At 36.0% G+C, this 20,426-nt stretch overlaps 3 protein-coding genes and 1 non-coding gene across 4 annotated transcripts in view; 3 read left to right on the top strand and 1 right to left on the bottom strand.

Moving 5' to 3' along the window:
* The first annotated feature begins 4,271 nt into the window (after positions 1–4,271).
* Positions 4,272–7,957, top strand: LOC129790289 (protein rhomboid-like). The gene is made up of 3 exons (XM_055827732.1): positions 4,272–5,084; positions 5,505–5,648; positions 7,058–7,957. Exons 1-3 carry the CDS (start codon positions 4,461–4,463, stop codon positions 7,535–7,537), a joined length of 1,248 nt encoding a protein of 415 aa, XP_055683707.1. The 5' UTR covers positions 4,272–4,460; the 3' UTR covers positions 7,538–7,957.
* A 37-nt stretch (positions 7,958–7,994) lies between these two features.
* Positions 7,995–17,514, bottom strand: LOC129790129 (uncharacterized). The gene is made up of 5 exons (XM_055827418.1): positions 16,406–17,514; positions 13,877–14,242; positions 10,756–12,792; positions 8,870–9,931; positions 7,995–8,230 (listed from the first exon to the last, which is right to left on the bottom strand). The coding sequence occupies exons 1-5, from the start codon at positions 16,581–16,583 to the stop codon at positions 8,133–8,135; spliced, it is 3,741 nt and encodes a 1,246-aa protein (XP_055683393.1). The 5' UTR covers positions 16,584–17,514; the 3' UTR covers positions 7,995–8,132.
* A 1,201-nt stretch (positions 17,515–18,715) lies between these two features.
* Positions 18,716–20,426, top strand: part of LOC129791256 (uncharacterized) — a 4,212-nt gene continuing 2,501 nt past the window's right edge. The window contains exon 1 of the mRNA XM_055829324.1: positions 18,716–18,865. Coding sequence (XP_055685299.1) covers positions 18,716–18,865 — 150 coding nt within the window. The remainder of the gene's footprint in view (positions 18,866–20,426) is intronic.
* Positions 20,048–20,119, top strand: Trnaq-uug (transfer RNA glutamine (anticodon UUG)). The gene has a single exon. It is a non-coding gene; the product is annotated as a tRNA-Gln (tRNA).

Genomic DNA, 20,426 nt, shown 5'->3' with positions numbered 1-20,426 from the left:
TCTGGATGTGAGGAAGAAATATATAAAACATATTCGAATTTTGATATGAAGATTAGTATCAACATAGTGAAGAAAAAAAAAGACAATTGAGATGAAACATTGCCATAAAAGGTTTGGTTACATTAAAGAAAAACGAAGAATAATTCCATTTTTATCATTATTATTGTAATAAAGTTTTATTAGAAGCAGAAAGAGTGAGAGAGATGATAGTGAAGAAGCAACTCATGAGAAGAAAACTATAGAGCAAAAAAAATGAAGATAAGAAAGCAATTATCAATAAATATAATTATTTCTAAGGATTTATTTTACGCATTAGTGACAGTTCTTTATAAATAGGAATGAAAAAAAATCAAGGCATAATTTTATATTATTTTTAAGTTATAATTTTATGATTTCATTATGAAATTTTCTCGAACCAGTGTGACCATCTGTTTCAAAATATTCATCAATCAATTTTGGGAATTTTACAATCACATAGATTTTTGTTTTAGAAAAACGATACAGCACCTTAAAAATAATTTATTCTGTTTCTTTTTCTTAGAAAATAAAGGAAGTGATTTTTTTTAAATTTAAATTTAATATATTAAAATTTACAGTGGATAGTTTTGTCCAAAAGAAGAGAAAAAAAGATAACGAAAGTTGATTGATGAACATTGTACTAATACCTTGCACAGGTCCGAGAGAAATGCCCAGGATATATGTAAGTGTCCTTTTATACGAATAAATTTTTATGTAAAATAAATTATTACTTTTATTCTCGAATATATTTACAAAAAAAGCTTTTCTTTAGCAACTCTTTTTGAACGCCAATACAATAAAAACTAACTTAGAAAATTCTTATTAATTTCCTCTTAAATTAAATAATTATTTAAATTAGGCACTACCTGAAGATACTCTGCCCCCAAATGGAGCACCGCACGGGTAGAAATGAAGAAATTTGCTGAACAGCCGGACGAGTGATTCACTCAATTAACCAATGGCACTACCTGAAGATACTCTTTAAAATAATTATCCAAATTACTCGGTAAGAACAATATGTAGATAAATTCAAGTGAGTGTTCCCAAAAATATTTTCCAAAAATAAGAGCAAAGGTAACAAATATTATTTCGGGAAGTAATTTTGATCTGGCATACTTAAAATTCTAATGGATCAACTATAATCGAAAACACCATAGGTATTTTAAAGGTCCACAGCATTTAATAATGGTTCTGTAGTGGATTATATGATGGTATTTTGGGTGAGCGTTTATATTTGAAAGTATTTAAAGCTTTGTACTTTCGTGATGCAGATTTATCAGATAATTGAATTCCTCGGTATTTATTAGTTCATCGGAAACGCTCAAGATTTATTATTTTAACGACAAAATTTAAAAATTTATAGAGAGGATCTTCATCTGAATTCTTATCTCATCTCACTATTCTTGAATCCCATTCATTTGCAGGGTTATTATGCCTCAATGGGTCGTATTTAGCAACCAAGAAACACTTGACATTGTTGAAATATAAGAACAAATTCTTGAGACACAGGTTTCTTGGTTGCTGAATACGACCCAATGGATCATTCTTTAAATTCCCATTTTGGAAAGCCACCTGGTTCTATACTTCAATACTTCTTCTTCCATTAATTTATTTTTTTTTATTTTCCATCTTTACATTAATCTATATAATAAAGAAAGGCCTGTTTGTTGGTAATCGTCGTTCCGACTTTTCTATACAAATCCACACCGTTTGTCCGATCGCGATGAAATTTGGTACAGAGGCTCCTTATATCAGGCGGTTTCAGATGGCCGTATTCATTTTCCCCCCAAAGCCCCCCTTCAGGTAGCCCCCATAGAGATTTCATGCAGTTTTTTGCAAATTTTTGAATTTGGTGCCTAAAGTGTTGTATGAAATTGATTTCTTCTCTTTGAAGCGACAATTTACATTGTTTGCTCTAAAATCAACAGGAGAGCCAGAAAATGCGAAAAACTGATTTCAGTCAAAAATATGTCTAAACTTCAAGGTAAAAATTGAAAATTCTTAATTTTTGCATTTGAAACTTCCCTTTGGTACATATCGATCAGGCTCATCGACGAACCTGCGGGTACGGGATGACCCAAAAATCCATTCAGATTTGCTCTAAAATCAACAGGAGAGCCAGAAAATGCGGAAAACTGATTTCAGTCAAAAATATGTCTAAACTTCAAAGGAAAAATTGAAAATTCTTAATTTTTGCATTTGAAACTTCCCTTTGGTACATATCGATCAGGCTCATCGACGAACCTGCGGGTACGGGATGACCCAAAAATCCATTCAGATTTGCTCTAAAATCAACAGGAGAGCCAGAAAATGCGGAAAACTGATTTCAGTCAAAAATATGTCTAAACTTCAAAGGAAAAATTGAAAATTCTTAATTTTTGCATTTGAAACTTCCCTTTGGTACATATCGATCAGGCTCATCGACGAACCTGCGGGTACGGGATGACCCAAAAATCCATTCAGATTTGCTCTAAAATCAACAGGAGAGCCAGAAAATGCGAAAAACTGATTTCAGTCAAAAATATGTCTAAACTTCAAGGTAAAAATTGAAAATTCTTAATTTTTGCATTTGAAACTTCCCTTTGGTACATATCGATCAGGCTCATCGACGAACCTGCGGGTACGGGATGACCCAAAAATCCATTCAGATTTGCTCTAAAATCAACAGGAGAGCCAGAAAATGCGGAAAACTGATTTCAGTCAAAAATATGTCTAAACTTCAAAGGAAAAATTGAAAATTCTTAATTTTTGCATTTGAAACTTCTTTCTCATGTAAAATATTTAATTCTTACCAATATTTTAGATATTCTTTCGATATCTATCTTCCATTAAAATTTTTTTTCTCCAAAATTTGCGCCAAGCGCAACAAATTCCCGCGAAGCGGGACAAGGTAAATTGGAACCAAGCGACAATTTATCTCGTAAAAAATATTTTTTTACTTACCTTTTCTCTCTCACGTCGCCTTTTTCCCTGGCGTAATTTTCTTTTCTTCTTTTTTCTGTCTAATCAATGTAATTTAGAATTTTTCAGACTCCTAGAAGTCGCCCAGAATCTTCCCAGAATAAAATAAGATCTTTTAATAATTTTTTTGGAAACAAAAATCATTTAAAGGTAATGAAAATAAAGGATTTTCTTTCACAAAATTGTATACAATTCTATTCTACTGACTACATTTGTCTAAATTTATAAAGTTCTATCATGTTTAGAATATTTATTCTGAATTGATTTTCCTTTACGTGTAAAGCTTTTCTATTTTCCTAATACAAACAGACTATATATACCCCCACCCCATATCTATTGGATTTCAGTGTGCTATCTAAACCTCCATATTGCTTATCAATTTTCATTTGGATTTTGTTATCTGTCTCATATTCAATGGCATTCATTTAAAGCTGTGTAGATTAAATACTTTTTCTTCATTGCGGGGAATAAATTTTTAAATTTAGATCATGTTGGGTTTATTGATAAAAAATTTAGGTAAACATAAATAGTTATGGCATTTATTACTACGAAATTCACGTGAAATTATCTCTACAAAATACAAAAGTGAATCAAAAGCAAGATCACATGGAAAATCAACCAAGACTACTTTACTGTGATAAGGAAAACTGAAATAAGAGCAATAAATAGAGCACAATTAGATGCCAAAAGTATCGTTTTAATTTATTGAGCTAATTGATGAAACTTTCTAAAATTCCCATCAAAACTCTCTTGATTTTCTTTTAAAAATTCTTTTATTTTCTTGCCGCGGATGCTGCTGAATCTGCTGAAAAGAAAATTCTTCGCATTTCATTCTTCATTTAATTTCGCCAGCAAGTAGACTTTGAATATTTCAATCGCGCCATTTCCATATGAAAAACGATCTTTTTTTTTGCATGGCAAGATTAAGTGCTTCTCAAGTAGAATTTCTTAACAAAAAAAGCCAAAAAATTATCTCTCAAATGTATGTTTTTATTCATATCCGGACACAACATTGAATTGTTGAGAAATAATAAACTCTTCACAATTTGCGATAAGAAAAATCGTAACACGCGGCGTACAAAAAAAAATCACAACCATTCATTGTTGTAAAGTGAATTTGAATGGAAATCTTAATCTGATTTACTCATAAAGGGACAAATGATGAGCAATTAGTCAATTTTCCACAAACTTGAGCAATTAATTCCGTGTGTATCGTGCTGTAGGTAGGCGCAATGTGTGTGCGGAGGTGAGTTGTGGAGTTTAAGCCACGAGATTGCCAGATAACACACATCAGTTGAGCACCAGTCGTCAACGACAGCGGATGGTCAATTTTTCTTTGAGCAGAAAGGTGTGAGAGTTTTAATCCAAGTCTACAAGTGGGATGTTTTAGGCCAAGACAGTGATTAAAGAGTTGAAGGAAAAAATTGCTTTATATATTTTTTCTGCAAAGTGCCTCAAGTGTGTGAGAGACAAGACGAAACATGTCTGATTTGCCGCCACTGAAGGAATTCCCGCGAAAAGGAGCTCGTGGGAGGAGAGCATCTGCAGCTGCAGTGATGAGCCATACACCCCCCACGGATGCATGGGGTCCTGAGTTGGTTCGTGGATTGAGGATTGATGGAAGTGCTGGAAGGAGATTTTCCATTCAGAAGATCCCCGAAGAGATGCCGTCCCCTGAGCATCGCAGTAGTCTTGAGGATTTGCATTTGCTTATGCCTCAAAAGAAGAAAATGGACTACACCCTCTACCCAGCTATGCCAGCTGATGATGATGAGGAAGAAGAGAAAGAGGAAGAGGGTAGGAAGTCGAAGAAAAATAGCATTTCATATGGGGGTGATGGGCAAAAGGCGGGAAAACGGATGAGCATAGTGGCTGCCCTAATGAGCAGCACATTCAGCAATAAAGAGACCAAAAATAGCCAAATGGACACCCCGGACACCCCAATTCACAGCCACAGTGATGCCCCGTGTAGTCACCTCATTAACATGCCCGAGAAAGATGAAGGGGATGAGCTTCCCCATCCAGAACCCGTCACAGCATCAGATATTTGGAAGCATATGCGAAACTACATCCCATGGATTTTAGCTGTGACCAGTGTTATCCAGGTAATTATCACCTTATAGCCACCAGCAAAGATAATCCCCTCTCCATAGCCCATTGTAGTCCCAATTGAGATAATTTTCGCGTGTAAAAAAAAAGAGGAATGATCTATTTCGGAAAATGTCGTGACATTTTCATTTTCTCCCAACCACACACGTTCCTTCTCGCGGAATTTTCCAGTCTAGAAGAAATACGTTTTTTTTTCGCACCAGAACGCTTGTACATCAATAAAATTAATTTCAACCCCATAACATAGCCCGAAAATATTTTAACTGATGTTATAAATAGAATTTTCTCACTCTCCGCGTGTGTTTCCGCAACATTAACTGAGAAAAAATCAATAATTATCTCTTCACGCTACGGATTTGTTGTCTTTTGACGCACCTCCTCTTTATTTTTTTTCGTTCATTACTTCATTGCCACAGATTTGTCTGTTTGTTCTGGATCGAGATGAATTTTTCCGGCTGCTGGTTTTCTCTCCACATCGCATCTTGGAAATCTGGAGGTTCCTGTCGTACACGCTTCTCCATCAAAATGCAATTCATCTGGCGCTCAATGTTGCGATTCAGGTAAACAACGCCACTTTTAATTGATTTTCAGCGGGAGATGGTTCCAGAGATTTATTAATAAATCGAAGGCTGATTTGTTGGTTCGTCGGAGTTTTTTTTACATAAAAACATTGAATTTTAGGGCTGAACAGTATGTAGTATGTTAAGAAAAGCAATAAAAGTTTTATTTACGATCTGTTTTCTGAAGGAGCATAGATGAAATTTAAGATAATAGACTTCTGACTTACTGAATAATTTTTTTTTAATTTTCGCTTCATTTGTATTTAAAAAATTAAAATAACTTAACCGAAAAAAATTATTTAATTATTGAAATTTGTAATATAGAATTTTTTTTGCTAAGTTTTTTTCGTAAAAAACTTTAATAAAAAAAAATAAAAATCCTTTCAAAGCACTAAAATAAAAGTCAGTAAAAGTTAAAAGAATATAAAACTTCTTTAAAGGTGAAAATTAATTTCTTTGAAATTTCTCACAATATTTCCTCAGCCAATTTACTATCATCGTCAAAAGGGTTAGTGGGATTTGTGGAATTTTCTTCGGGAATCCCCATTTACATTGTTTATGGATTTTCCATTCGATTAGAATTCGCTAGTTTGGCTTCATTATCTTAAAGAAATATGATTAGATTTTAGTGCTCATTTGCTTTAAAAAATCACTTCTTGTCCCCAAATATTAACGTATCAAATAGAAATTTCTCAAATCAAACACCAAACGCCTGAGTTATGGGATTTTTTTACAGAACCAATAAATTTTTCTGCAAAATCTATAAACGACTTTAATGCTACCCACGTATAATCTTTTATGTTTTTTATTTCTTTCATTGTGAAAGTCCAATTTGCATATTATTTTAGTTTGTTTTTACAGTTCATTTTTGCGTAAAAAATGCATTAGAATCACCTTGATTTAGTCGATAAATTAATAGAGCAAAATCCAATAGATCCAATAGGATCAATTAAATGATTAAGTGAAGATGACAATCTCTTAACTGAAGGAAAATGTAAATTTTCTTTGACAAAATTATTACTTCCTCGAATGAGGGGTTTTACCCATACAAAATCAGGTAAACTCCTTGCGTCAGTTCTTTCATTCAAAAAATGATTAAATAGCCACTTTTACACCGCACGCTAATTGAAGTTCCTTTATAGCAAAACAAACAAAATGTTGAAAGTGTTGAACACTTAAGGAAGTCAATGGAATATAATATATTAATCTTTGACGCCGTAAATAATATTTTGCGACGATTTTTGTTGTTATATTTTGAAATCTATAAATAAATTTTGGGCATAAGAAAAACTTTTGTGCGGTATGGCAGTTAAATTAGAGCAATTTGCGACATTTTATAAATTAATTTGTTATTCGCAGGAAAGACGTAAGAGTTTGCACTATTAATAAATTGTCCAAACTTTCGGTAGATCTTCCTGGGAATTCCCCTGGAGTACGAGCAAGGTCACTGGAGAGTCTTTGTGGTGTACTTTGGCGGAGCAGTGGCTGGTGCCCTGGGGACGTCTGTTTTTGAGCCCAGCATCCTCCTAATTGGTGCATCTGCGGGCATCTACAGCATCCTCATGAGTCACATCCCGCACACGGTGATTAATTTCAAAAATATCCGATATCGCTTCTATCGGATAATCTGTGTCATTATCCTGTGCACGAGTGACATCATTTACACACTAATTCACGTGACTTATGGAGATCTACCGAAAATTGGGATTTCTGCGCATATCCTGGGAGCTCTTTCGGGTCTCGTCCTCGGCACAGCTCTCTTCCAGTCCGCCACGCAGAGGGACTCTAAATTCAAGCGTATCCAGCTCGCTGCAGGTGCCATCTACCTCACCTGGTTGCTGAGCAGTTTCACCATAAGCCTCGTTGGATCGCATGTGAGTCGCATGTGATTACTACTGTGATACGATGCAATCGACTTGAAACACACTGAAAATTTCATTTACTGCCACAAATGGCTTTTTATTTCTTTAAGTTATGTTTTTTTTAAGGAAATAATCTGAAAAAAACTTATACAATAAAATTATGTTGTGTACTGTTAGAAAAGTTAAAGTTCCAATTACCATCTTCCTCTCCTTTCATTCATTCTTATGAGCTAAAGTGATAGAGATCCCCGTGTTTGAGGAGTGGGTTCATCAAAAAATTTAATCATAAATTTCAAGGTGAGACACTTGAGACGAACACTGAAGTGCTTTTATTGCCATAACCACAAGTTGATGATTTTTTTAGCAGTGTCACAGGATAAGAAAACTTTTAAGAAAAATATACTTATAATAAAATTAAGATAAAATAAAATAAAATATATTACTAAATATTAGTTAAAAATTAATTTGCTTTACTCTTCTGGACTCAATCTTCGACAAGGTATTTTGCAATAAAGCACGTGAGTACAAAAATATTAATTTAACCCCTTTAAAAATATTGAGTTTTATGGAATCATGAATGGAATGAATTTTAACCCTTTAAAGATCTTTAGGACCATTTCTTTTAATATTTTTTTTTACAATTTTTACATAAGATTGCAATCACAACAGAACTATTTTTTGATAGTTCCATTTTTCGATTTTGAGACCAAAACCAGATATCTAATAAAACGAAAACCAGTTAAGTTTAAGTTCTCTTAAACCAACCTCAAATATTTAAATTCAGGATTAAGATTTTTAATCAAGGCTGAATCGGGGCGGAAAAAGTCCGACTTAAAAAAATTGAAATCTAACCTATGAAAGCTTGGTTTAAGAAACGGACTAATCCAGACTTATGTTAGTACATATTGAATTTAATCCTTAGATTCTTACAAATTGGCTTAATTAGCCCTAGTGTTCCCTAGAATGAGTTTTTCTTTAAATACATATTTCGGTTTTTCCAAGACTTAGACCACTGCGAAATTGAACAAACTACGTAAATTGCTGGTTATGGTTAATGATAATACCCCTAATTTTTTTATTCTCATAAAAGAGTTAATTTTAAATCTAAATCTTTGTGGCCTTGCACTAAAATTCTACTTAGGTGAGAAAATAGATTTCTTCTTCGAGAAATTCCTCAAAATCAATGCCTTAATCTCCCAAAGTTAATCAGCAGTACATTGACCGTCAAAAAAGAGGGCCAATTTTGCGATAAAAAACCGTGATAGGCGTAATTGTGCGCCTCAAAGTGTCTCGGGGAATTTAGATTAAATTTCCTAGAAACCTCGTTAATCGAAAAGAAAAATTGTTGAAATTCTTAACAGCTAAGAGGGGTGCAGTGGACACCAACTTCTGTGCATTTGCATTCTAAGCAGGGTCCTGACAGTTCTGAAATAATTCTCCCCACACGGTACATCCGTCCGTAGATATTGCATCCAGCTAGCTTAAGAATACCCGCGGGATCTTGGACACTACTAATGGTGGGTTTTGTGAAGATTTGGGCATCTCCTACGGACTGGTAACTGTCTGGACTGAAGTTATCATTCACACTGTCCTCGTCATTCTTGTGTAGCTCCGGAATTACCAAGTCCAGGGTGGATCTTATGGGATTATTTCCTCCATTCACTTGAACTGCAGGTGCTAAATAGGGTACACTGAGGCGATTATGGGGTTGCTGTGTGGTTGTTGGAATTTTCTCAGTTGCATTGAATGCTGCATCATCACCGAGAAGATCAATGAGAATGTCCCTAATTACCGTGGCATTATCGCTGGGTTTTTCCTTCACATCTGTGGTGTTGAGAAGAATTTCTGGAATTTCAACTTCTTTGGAGAGATTTTTGAATTCCGGCACTTTCATCGTGTCATAGTCAACTGTTGGCAATTCAAATTCCGTCGTACTTCGCACCGTGGCGAGCTCCTCTTCCTGAGGATCATCTTTGAAGAGGAATCCAAAGATCCCATCGAAGAATCCCCCAGGGGCTGGTGTGGTCGTTACCCGTGCTACTTTACTTCCTTCCGTCACATTTTCTCGCACAATCTCTTCGGCATTTTCCTTCGTTCCATTCAGCTTCTCATCGATACTTGCACCATCATCATCCGTTACAGCACCATCGGTGGTAATTGAGATAATTTCCCGGTCAAAGTCATTGCGAACTGTGCCATTGATAATGACGCGATTAAGTAGCAATTTCTCTTTATCCTCAATTAGGGAATGCAAATCAGGTGGTGGCTCAGTGCGGATGACATTCTTGAATGGATCTGGTGACAAAATACTATTGGGATTGGGTGGTGGAATTTCTGTTGTTAGGTCCACCACGAAGTTTGTGGTGCGGAAAGTGTCGTAGTAGAAGTTATCCTTTATTGGTTCCTTCGGTACAAATCCTCCTAAAAAAAAATATTTAGAAAGGGTTTTAATCAAAAAGAATTCTTGGAGTATTTTTAACCTCTGAGATGCGGAGCGGGGTCGTTGAACGACCCCAGCGCTATATTTCGTGCTGTAACTTAATAAATATAAAAGTTAGCGTTCCCATCTTTTGGAAATAAGTTCTATGGTTATCTGAGGAGGTTGTGTAAAAATTTCAGCTCAATCCGACCACCACAAGAAAAGTTATTAAGGAAAATGTAGAAGAAGGGAATTCAAAAATTGGTGTAACGGCCATGCTGCGGAAAATTTCTTAGAATGAAGTTAGTCACGTCATGAACCGTGTGCCAGTGGGGTTGTTTTTATTTCTCACCCTACCTTCTCAGTGTCAAAATTATCGCGAATAAGTAGCATAAATCGCATAAAACATAGTCAGAAGCACATAAGTGTTGAAAAGAATAAAGAATTTTCCAGAAATATTGCCATTTATTACGGTGCGGGAAGTGAGGGGAATGTGGGGAAGTAGTGAAAAAAATAGCAGTTGCAGTCAACTTCGTGGCGAATTTCTCAAGGGAAAAGTGTGAAAAAGGAGTGAAAAATGTTTTTCCTTGTGGTGGAAAATTTGTGATACAAGGGGCAAGAGGACTATATAAGGAATCTATAGGCATTAACCCGACAACTCCAGGTTGTATAGTTTGGGAGAAAATTGGCCTTCTTTTTGGGGTCGCTCAACGACCCCACCTTCGCAATCTAAGGGTGTGCCAAGGCCTCCGCATCTCAGAGGTTAAGGATTTTTTTTAAATAAATTTCTTTAAAAGTAGAATAAAATAAAACAATGATTTCTCACCTTCAGTTTCTCTTGGTGGAGAAAATCCTTTCATTTGCTCATAATTAAATATGGGGGCTTCTCCTTCAAACTCCGCAGCTGGAGAGTTCTTGTAAACAGGTATAACACCTGCGTAGTTCCCATATCCAATGATTGAATGTTTCTCCCCTTCAGCAGAATAATCATAGTTTAATCCATCAAAGGATTCCGTAATAGAGGGATAAGCTGTGGGATCGTAATTGAAGTTCTCCTGAGTGTAAGTAGGTGCATAATCAATTCTCTTCTCACCAACTGCAACTGGTGGGTAGAGGGTTGGATCGTGCTTTGCATAGTACTCAAAGGGTGGGACAACCTTCTTCCGGTCATTCTTAACTGCATCCGCCGGAAGGAAGGGAATAATCTTCAAATTGGGAAGACTCGGTGGCAAGGTGGGTTCACTGTAGTCGTAGTGGTAGTCTGCTTCGAGGATTGACGGATTGGAATCAATCACAATGGGTTCAGGAGCTGTCTCTGAAGGTGGTTTTGGGGTCAAAGCTGGTGAGACGTCTGTCGTGGAAATATTTTCATCAATTCTATCAATTGAAATCATTGTTGTGACATTCTTTGTAAAATACGTTGGGGCGGTAGATGAGGAGTTTGTGATGTTCTTCACTTTATTGCTATCCTTATCGAGAATACTGGCTAATCCATTGAAGAGGGCTGAAAGGATATTTTCCGTGGTAGTTGATGTCATCACTACTGTACTACTTAATTCGTTATCCAGTAAAATTGATTCATCTCCATTTTTGGTATCCGCCTTTTCCATTTCCGTTGTTTGATCGGATGCCTCAGAAGTGGTGTCCAAATCGGTCGTTGTTGCAGCATCACCCGCCTCTGTGCTCAATTCCGTGACCATCGTGGATATTTCTGTACTCCCATCACTTCTCTGTGTGACCTCTGTTGCAAGTGTAGGGCGATTAGTGGTTAAATTGATAGGTACTTTAGTATCATCCACACTAATGGTGGTTGTGATGATTTGCTCAACTTCTGTGGTTTGCACCTCAACGTCCGTGGTATCAATTGAAATTGTACTTGTGGGAGATTCAATATCTCCAATTGTGCTGGATTCCTCAGTGATTGTTGATGTTTCTCGATTCTCGGCTAAATCATTGCTAGTAGTCGCGACCACTCTGCTAATCTCACTTTTATCATCAAAAGTCGTCGCGGCATATGTTGTGGTTTCACTCGACCGTGTTGCATTGAGATGAGTTTTATTCTTCCCCACTTCATCATCTTCGTAATCATAGTACGTGTCGGATTCTGGGTGAATATCGAGTATTTCAAATACAGCATTTGTGCTATTAGATTTCACCTTTGTACCATTCTTATTGAGCATTGCATCAACCTTTTCCTCTTGTGCATCCACAAATTCCAATCCTTCCCGCAGGACATCGAAGAAACTCTTTTCCGTCGTTGATGGAACAACACCAGGCAGGATTGTTGTCCCCACAATGTCGTCCTCCCCAATGGCTTCAGTAGCATTGACATCATCATCTCCAAAAAGTATTGAGAATAAGTCAAATTGCCTTCCCTTCTCTTCCTGCGTGTCACAGTTGTAGCTCGATGGGCAACACTGCCCTTTTGGGATCATTGGGATGCAATTCCGTATTTCCGGTGAGCACTTCTGTGGGGTACATTTTCGCTTCCCACGAATACAGTAGCAAATTTCACATGGATTTTCGGGATCTTTTGGCAGCCGATGACCCTCAATGTAGAGAATCCCATTGACAAAACATCCCGTTCCGCGTGCCATCATTGTCGAATTGCGAAGGTAATGCTTATTGGTGATTTTCTTACGTGGCGGATTATCAGCTTTAAGGGATTTCCGCTCGGAGCAATCATAGCGAACTGGACAGCAGTTGGATTCAATGAAAATTGGTGTGCAATCTGCAAGTGCCGGAAGCAGGCACTTGGGCTTCATGCATCTTTGCTTCCCGCCAATACAGTAGCAGTAGGAGCAGAGACTTGAGGACGTCATAGCCGATCCTGGCATGTAAATTGTTCCATTTTGGATGCAAACTGAAAGGGAGATTGGAAAAAAAATTTTCATAATTTTAATTTAAGGCAATTTTCTCGATTTGATGGCTCTCAATGAACATAAGTGAAGTGAAGAAAATCATTAACGACTGTGGAAATTTGTTTGCTGGAATATTACCCGGAAAATGGTAGGGAAGGGGCGTCGATATGGGACCTACCCGGTCAATTTTTCAACATAAATGTAGCGTTAAAAAAATGTAAATTTTTCTGTGATTTTCCCTTGAAAATATATCAATATTTTATTCAAGTTTTGAAAATAAAAGAATACTAATTTTTTAAAAAGCATTAAAAATAAATTTTCAAGAGAGCCACACCAGTGTAGTTGATATTCTATAAGCGTGATAATGTAAAGTGAATCAAAAGTTCTTCCCAAAGCATTTTCAGAGCTTTAAAGCATCCACAAATAAAAGATATCGTTCATATCTCCCCAATAAATAAAAGTTCAATAAAACCAATAAAACTATAAAAAAAAATAACTATAATGCTTTTATTGATAGATTTCTTTATTATATAGAAGATACTCAAGAACTGACCGATGTGAGCTTTAGATAGGGATTTAGAATAGTTGCCCCAATGCTGTTGTACATAACATAAATAGGTCCATAAAGAGAATCTATAAAATCCATGTCGATGCTTAAAATACAAAACAAATGTAAAATAAAAGCAATTTATGTTGTATGCTTATGGATATAAACTTTAACTATTCTTCTTCTTAGTAACTTTCACCAAAATTTACAGGTTCATCAACATGAATGAGAAGTAATATTGCTCTCAACATCACTCTCACTATCGCAATCATTTTCATTATACCGCAAGATTAATGAACAATTTTGTGGTTGTAATTTTGTTATGTATGCAAGCATTAGCATAACATTGTGAAATAAGACATTTTACATACTTTAGAAAAGAAACATCATTGAAAAGCTCTAAATGTGTAAATTTTCGCAAATTAGTCGTTTTGTTTAGAACTCAAGCAAATTTTATGCATAAGGTCCCAGTAAATCATAAAATAATATGTGTTAGGAGTCCTTAAAATAGTCATTGGTGGTAGAGGGAATAAACTTACTATTGTCATTTTGATCTTCTGTGCTTTCAGAACGTCTGAGAAAATTTGAATTTCCATCTGAAAGTTCTCCATATTTCTCCTGAATAATCTTCTGCTCACTCTCGTAGTCATCAAGGAAGTTAACAATGCGCCTATCGCTATCCGTCATGGGTTTAATGTTGTACTTGCGACACTGCATGTGCGGGCAGCAGCTTCTCTTCGGTTGCACCAGAACGCAACCCCTTGGCGGCGGAACGGGTTGCTCGGGGCAAACTTTCAGGGCACAGGTGAGAATTCGATTTGAGCACTTGCAGCTGAGGCAGGGCTCCATTGTGGGCACCATTGATCCATCCCCGTACCTCGTTCCGTTGTGATAGCACCCCGGCACTGTGGAGGTTAAAAGGTGAAAAAGCCCGTTAGCATGCTGACCAAAAGCGGAAGGTGTACAATGGCGTCCCCAGGTGAGCGCGAATAGGTCGCCCACGCGAAGGAAGGAGGGGGAGTGACACAAATAGAGGTAAATAGCACAGGCACGGCGGTAAATCTCGGCTGTGCAAACGCCTCCGAGCACTTCCCAGATTGGCGCGTATTTTTATTATAAAATAACGCGCTCAATGAAATTCCCACAGAAGATTAAAACGAGTTTCTTGTAGATGAGATGATGCTTCTTTGCTCATTTCTTTTTCATTGCTCCCGCAATGGTGTTGATATTGAAATAAGACAACCAAATATTTGAGATTCTCCACCCATTATAAATAGCAAAAAAAGAAGCCTTCAAGTTGCCTTCAAAAAGCCCCGCAAACCCCCATTTCTTCACACCTACCATATCATGCTAGTTATGTGGACGAAATGTGCATTACATATAAAAGGCACAGGTAGGTACTGCTCCAAGATTATTCAATCTGTCTGTGAGTGCTACCTGATCAGAATTTGATTAAGAAGGGAAGCACAAAGAATTCTTATTTAACAGTTTAACGAGACATCATGATAAATGTGTATAAGAAAGTGTCGGATGAGTCTTCATATTTGTCCATAGCTGAGTACTTCTTCACGAAGTTTTTGTTATTCTTTAACACTCACAGAAAAATGTAGAGTGAGGGTAAATGTTATTTTCATTTTATGTTTGAGGAATAGAAGAATTCAATTGGCTTCTTCGTCTTCTAAAATAAGTTCGTGATAATTGTGGTAATAAATGTTTTCCAAATTCTACGCCAAGAATATTCAATAGCATTGAGCACCCATGGAGGAGAGAAATAAATTTATCGGTTAATGCGAAAACGTGGGTTTTTTGAAAGTTAAGAGAAAATTTTAAAATCATCAACAAATTCTCGAATTCCTTTCCATAATTTAATGTTCCGCAAATATTTTTTTTTAAAGAATCCCAAATTGTTCAATTAAATTGTACATAAATCTAAAAATAATTTCAGAACAAATTTGCGGAATTTTGCAAAATATCCATTTTTTGATTATTTTTCCTCACCTTTAACTACAAGAACAAGAAAATATCAATATTTCTGTTTCAGTAATTTTCATTAAGTTCTTCTGCTCTTAATTTCAGAGCTACTCACTCATGAAATAGACAATTTCACAGCTAAATTGAAGTGAGAACTCAATTGAATTGATTGAAGAAGTAATCTGGCAGGTGGTATCGATCTTCTATTGTTGGTATGTTTTTTTTTTTCTACCAAAAGTTCTACCTTTCCCCAAATTTCAACTTAAGCAATAAAATATATTTGTGTAGTCAGAGAGAAGATTTTTGTGATATATTGCCTTAATCTGGGAAATATATATAAATTGTTTTGGATGCTCATTCACCATTGTTTGGATTCTCCTTGAGATTCTTGACGGTTCTTCTTTAATTATTTAATTCTCGCGTAGAATGTGAGAAAATGGATGTTATTTTCTACATTGTATATAATCTCATGAGCACGGGATTTTCATTCATTCATTCTTCCAAGTCATCTGTGATATACATTTTGTGTTCGTATGGTGTGGTGGTTCTCTCACGTCAGCTGTATGGAAGATGGTTTTCGGGTGGAGAGATCATACAATTCTAACGATCAAACGGGGCTTTCGCTCAACACTTGCGATTTGTGTGCAAATTAAGAGAGCAATTAAGGTGTGATTTTTATGTGAAAATTTATTTTTGGTTTCTTTTGTGCAACAAAATTAAAATTCAATTAATCGCATTTTGTGCCATGTTGGGAAATTTTCTCTCGCAGAAATTGCAATTCTATACTATTGGATTGAAGATGTGATATTTAAAGAATGAGAGAGAGACGGGGGAAGAGAAAATAAACTAAAAGAAAAGCACACAAGAAGGTACCACGGAGCTTAACAATGTTGCGACTTGGATGAATTTATCAGTTGGAACATATAACTGTAAAATCACGACAATACCATCCATTATATTTTTGCAGGAGAATGAACAATTTATGCGAGGGTAAATTAGCGAGTTCATTGATCAGTCTGTGGCTTAATGAATTTTTCAGTTGGTACCGCGCAGTTAAGTTTACTTGCTATATGGTGATTTTCTCATCTCCTACTCACATGGTTCTCGGCTAAGAACTCTATAGCCATGTATGGGTGTGACGAGGAGGAAGCCAATTAAGATGAGGAAGAACCGCAGAGGAAACGACGAATGCGAAGACATGCTCTCTGCCATCTTCACCAGCATCTTCTTATGCATCCAATTTTGCACTTTATCGCTCTCGTTGCACAAACACATTGTCAAAAAAAAAACAGAACAACAGAGATTATCCTTCGCCCAGCTAAAAATCTCGATCTTTCACTATATCGGCTCTAGGCTAGATTTATGGATCTTCGCACAGAGATTGACAAAGATAGACTAAGCGAGATTTGGAGATGTTGAAAAAAAAAAGTAGAATCACACATAAAACCTCATGATCACTTCTTAGAGATACGATCACCGATCACATTCGCCAAAGATATGAATATCATTGAGTTTGCTGCTCTTCCGATTGTACATCAATATAAACAGCATTAAAGTAACGGTGAACACACTTTTATTCTTTCGCAGCTTTGAATACAACACGATGCGCGAGGCACAATCATTGATTAAACTGTTGGTTCTTCACTTCGTCTCTCACTCTTTTCACCATTCAGCTTCACTTAAGCACTTGGTGGACTTTATGCAAAAGAAGCGCAGCCCGCGATGGACTTTATACATTCAAGAATAAATCCACACACCAAGATTAGAATTTCCTCTCTCTATCAAACCACTCAAACTAGCCACGCACTTTTTTTTTGCATTTCACACCGTTCACCAGGCAACGATCAGCAGAGGATCATTTTCAAAATAATTGCTATATTGATTTTTCCACTTAGAACCCATCAGTACCCTCGTCCCGCGTAGAAATGTCTATATACCTCCCCGTGCCACTCTGTGAAAATTCCAAGAGGTCAGTGTGTGGCGTTTGTCACAAAGTCGAATACACGATAGCACTTATCCATGATTCCTTGCGCGATATATCCATAAAAGGAGATCAATTCTTTCGTTATTTTTTTTACCTTCCTTCGCTCACAATTCTTACACAATGTACTGTTAAAGACTTTCAACCATGGGAATTGCTACAACCTAGAAAAAATGTCTGCCACTGCGTAAACAAACGCGAGGAAATGCTGCGCTGTGAGACAATGTTAGCCGACGAGTCTTCTGCAAGAACTGAATTGGTATCCAAAGATGGGCGAGCTTTTAAAGAAAGTTATATAACGTGCATGATCATACATATAGCCGCCGCGGTACAAGAGTGTGCGTGAAGAAGAGAAGAATAAGGAGTATCCGCTGTATATATAGTACGAATCTTAAAAGAGGGGCAGCGCATTGCAAGAGAATTCAACATTAAAAATTCCATAAACAGCATAAACATAAGTAAGTTATTATTTTGTTTGTTGCATTGCTCAAATATGCTTACTTCAAGAATGTAGGCACATTACAGATAAATAATAATTATTTAATATTATTAGAATATAGTTAAAATTGATAACTATTATACTTTTTTTTTAATTAAAAAATAAATATGTTTTATTGATTTTAACTAATTTGATTTTAAAAATATTTAAAGCTATGCAAGTTAATTTGAAACTTTTTATTTAAAAGAAAACGGAAAAGTATTCTTTTTTAGCTGAAGAAAATCCTTAACTTAGCGCTATAATTTAACAGTTAGATGATCTTTTTTTATATTATTTTTAAAGATTCATTAGGACTGATCAATTGTTCCTTGACAACGCCACCTGAAGCACCTAAAAACTCTATTCTTTAAATCAAAATTATATCTTCTGAGAACTTCCCAGTATTAGCAAGAAGAGTATACCAAAAGGTATAAGTCAAGAAAGTTCGCGTATATTGTGCGCTTGAAATTACCTTCCCCTTTGAAAGAGGAAATGTTTTATTTGTCTGTAATGTTGTACATAACATAAAAGTTCTCCAAGTTGTCGTCTTATGCGCACATTATACATTTCTTAGGATGCAATTTGTATGCGAATGCAGAGAAAGATCCTCAGGGAAGAAGTGGGAATTGAGTTTATTGGTTCAATATGTTGATGCGGAGTAATGCCAACTTGCAATAAATTAATTTTCCATTGAATATTACACCACTATTCGCACAGTGATCGCCTTAATTATATACCATCGGCACTGTGCCATCGCGACGGTGAGGAGACTCGTCATGATTGTTGACCTGCACTCCGCCGCGGAAGGCGCTGAGACTTCGTGGCTCGTTTGCGGCTTGAGTGCAATGGGTTATGTTGGATTGTATACATAATATTGACGATGTGGTGTGTGGCCGCAAAGGAATGAACTTGGTTGGGGCACAAGAATATTACCTATGCTATGTGAACATGTTGCGTAAGAGCAATGCAAACCTAACACCCAAAGAAAATACCCCCACTGTTGCTTGCCGTACAGAGACGATGGGTGATGGAGAGAGTAATACCATCATGAACTTGATCTTCTTTGATCTTCTGTGCAACGAACCGATGCAATCATCGGTATCTTTCTCATTCTCTTTTACACTTTTCCTCTTTGTCTTGTTCAATAATTCATGGCCATGGATGTGCATAGAATATACATGTCCAAAAAATTCTTATGCTGACTATACATAATATGAGACTCTTTCTCTTTGCTTGACAATCATTCCCATCGCTAGATTAGCCGTATAAAAGTAATTTAAGTGGACAGTACTACCATAATGGAGATCTAATCTCTCTTATGCATGTCTCTAGATTCTACTTTTCTCCATTTTCTTCTCTCTCTATTTTTTTCGTCAAGAACTCTCGAGGTCTCTGACTCTATAATTTTGCCTGATTCTCTTTGTCATTTTCTACGATTCATTGTTAAATGCCACAAATTGGCAAAGGTTTTTTTTTCCCAAATTAGTGAAGCTTACTACTATTCTTTTCCCATTTTACTGGCGCATTACCCTCATGAAGAGCTTCACAGGGTTGCAGTAAACTCATCACCTCCAGTGGAACATAAAACTTACAAAATTGTAGATTTAAAATTTTATAGATAAAGATATGCAGCAGTAAAAGAAAACACGAAGACTTTGTAAAAAGTTTCATAATCCACCGCCTTGTTTTCACCCAGGAACTTGCATATATGTTTAAAGAATTTTACTTTAATGCTTCTCTGGTTCCTTGGGCAAAAAAAAAGAGCGGGTAATAAGGAAATTCGCATGTGACTCCCAAAGATGAAATTTTGCAAATCATGGTAGATGTTTAACTATGAGAATTTCGTGCTCTCACTGAATTGCTTCATGTTTTATCTCTTTTGTGTGTTGGATGAACTGGGAATTTTGTGACTAATAATCCCTCCACAGTGAGCATTTTGCCTCATCTTCTCTCTCCGCAATCAGTAGCCACTCATGCATGAGTGCTGCCTAATTGACCGTGGAAAACATACCATTTGATAGTGGACACGATCGCAATACTTTCACGCATCGTCATTCACACCTAATTAACACCCTGTTTGAACAAGGATATGTGCGATAGACGGATAAAATTACCACTATCCGTTATTTTTAAAAATTTCATTAAAAAAAATAAAATTTCATGGACAAAATAAACTTAAAGTTGTCACTCATTTAATGTGTGTAAAAACCATAAAATCACAAGTTAGCTTAATTTTTTTTTTAGAAAAATTCTATATTAGGCATCGTATGTCGTATATAGGGTTCTATGGTGTAATGGTTAGCACTCTGGACTTTGAATCCAGCGATCCGAGTTCAAATCTCGGTAGAACCTTAGATAAAGATAATTTTTATCATGTTTTGGATTGTTTTTTACGCACAAAATTTATATAAAATAAATTGTTTTTAAGCTGTTATATAAAGAATTAGTCAGATTAGTTAATAAAAAAGCTTCAAATTTATTTTACATGATTGTTTTTATCCCCTTATGGAATAATTTATTATATAAGGGAATCCTGAGCTATTAAAGTCAGAAAATAGTTTAGAAAAAAAAAATGTTTAAAAAACATATTTTTCAAAGATTAAGAGAAAGGTGTTTTAAGAAAAAGTATTAGGACATAAAAAGGTCTAGATTGATTCTG

This window comes from Lutzomyia longipalpis, chromosome 2 (assembly GCF_024334085.1).
Source record: "Lutzomyia longipalpis isolate SR_M1_2022 chromosome 2, ASM2433408v1".
Classification (NCBI taxonomy): Eukaryota; Metazoa; Arthropoda; class Insecta; order Diptera; family Psychodidae; genus Lutzomyia; species Lutzomyia longipalpis.
The sequence above is the reverse complement of the archived record's forward strand: the minus strand, read 5'-3'. Positions and strand labels throughout refer to the sequence as shown.